Source organism: Pundamilia nyererei, unplaced genomic scaffold, assembly GCF_000239375.1.
Source record: "Pundamilia nyererei isolate P.nyererei 1_Seehausen unplaced genomic scaffold, PunNye1.0 scaffold03327, whole genome shotgun sequence".
NCBI classification, from domain to species: domain Eukaryota; kingdom Metazoa; phylum Chordata; class Actinopteri; order Cichliformes; family Cichlidae; genus Pundamilia; species Pundamilia nyererei.
The window spans coordinates 2702-3895 of record NW_005190728.1 but is presented as its reverse complement, the minus strand read 5'-3'; the positions used below and the strand labels follow the sequence as shown (position 1 = coordinate 3895).

At 50.6% G+C, this 1194-nt stretch overlaps 1 protein-coding gene across 1 annotated transcript; it reads left to right on the top strand.

Annotated features, from left to right (window-relative positions):
- Window positions 1-17: 17 nt before the first annotated feature.
- LOC102201605 (GTPase IMAP family member 7-like) lies at window positions 18-1152 on the top strand (the record flags this gene model as incomplete). The annotated part of the gene is made up of 1 exon (XM_005755797.1): window positions 18-1152. A coding segment is annotated over one exon (780 nt), but the record flags the coding sequence as incomplete, so codon positions are not given.
- Window positions 1153-1194: the final 42 nt, after the last annotated feature.

Here is a 1194-nt window from a genome sequence, read left to right as displayed (position 1 = left end):
AGTCTAACTGATCTGTTTCCTCCTCAGTGACGGCTGAGTGCTCCAAGCAGCAGGAGAAGCTGTTCCAGAGGACCATCTCTGTGGTGGACACTCCCGGCCTCTTCGACACCACGATGTCTGAAGACGCCGTGAAGAGGGAGATCTCCAAATGCATCAACATGTCGGCCCCGGGGCCCCACGCCATCCTGCTGGTCATCAGGGTGGGACCCTTCTCTGCAGAGGAACGAGACGCCGTGAAGAAGGTGGAGGAGATCTTTGGAGAGGGTGCCTGGAGGTACACCATGATCCTCTTCACCCACGGAGACAAAGTCAAAGAAGACTTTGATGAGTTCATAAAGGAGGAGTCGGGACCTGAGCTGCAGGAGGTCCTGATGAAGGCTGGAAACAGATACCACGTCTTCAACAATCTCAGAGCCAACAACCGTCGCCAAGTCTTGAACCTGCTGGAGAAGGTGGACAAGATGGTGGCCGACAACAGAGGAGAGTCTTACTCCAACTACACCTACCTGCAGGTGGAGGAGATGCTGAAACAGAGAGAGTCAGAGCTCAGAGAGTTCTACGAGAAGAAGCTGAAGGAGGAAGAAGACAAGGTGAAGTCAGAGTACGAGAAGAAGCTGACGGAGGCTCGGGAGGAGAAACAGCAGTTAGAGAAACGACTGCGGTGTGAGCTGGAGGAGGTGAGGAGGTACTATCGGGCTTTAGAGAACGGAGTCCGTCAGGTCGTGGAGCAGATGACCAGACATGACTGTTTTGATCAAATCCTCACCAAGTTCCACGAGACCTTGAAGCTGAACTGAAGTGATGCTGACTCCCACTCACAGCACTCAACTCTCCACCTGGTTCAGAGGCCGAACACACTAAAGATTTTGGGCGGTGCTGTTCCAGAAGCTTCCATCAGCTTGTGGGGTCATGACTTTGCTGGTGCAGCTGAAGGTGATGTTTTCCAGGAGAGTTTGTGAGATCTTCAGGATTCATGAGCTGGAAATTTGTCCTGGAACTGCTGATGTGTTTGCAGTAGCTGTAAGAAGCTCAGGATTACCTGTAGTTTAAATCAGAGTTAATAATGGACTGCCAGCAGGATGGGAGCATGGATCAGAGTGTTGCATACCGACAGACTTTCCTTTTGTTCTGTTGCTCACACAGTTAAATAAATGGAGCAAATTCAAATTCAAATTTTATTTGTCACGTACACAG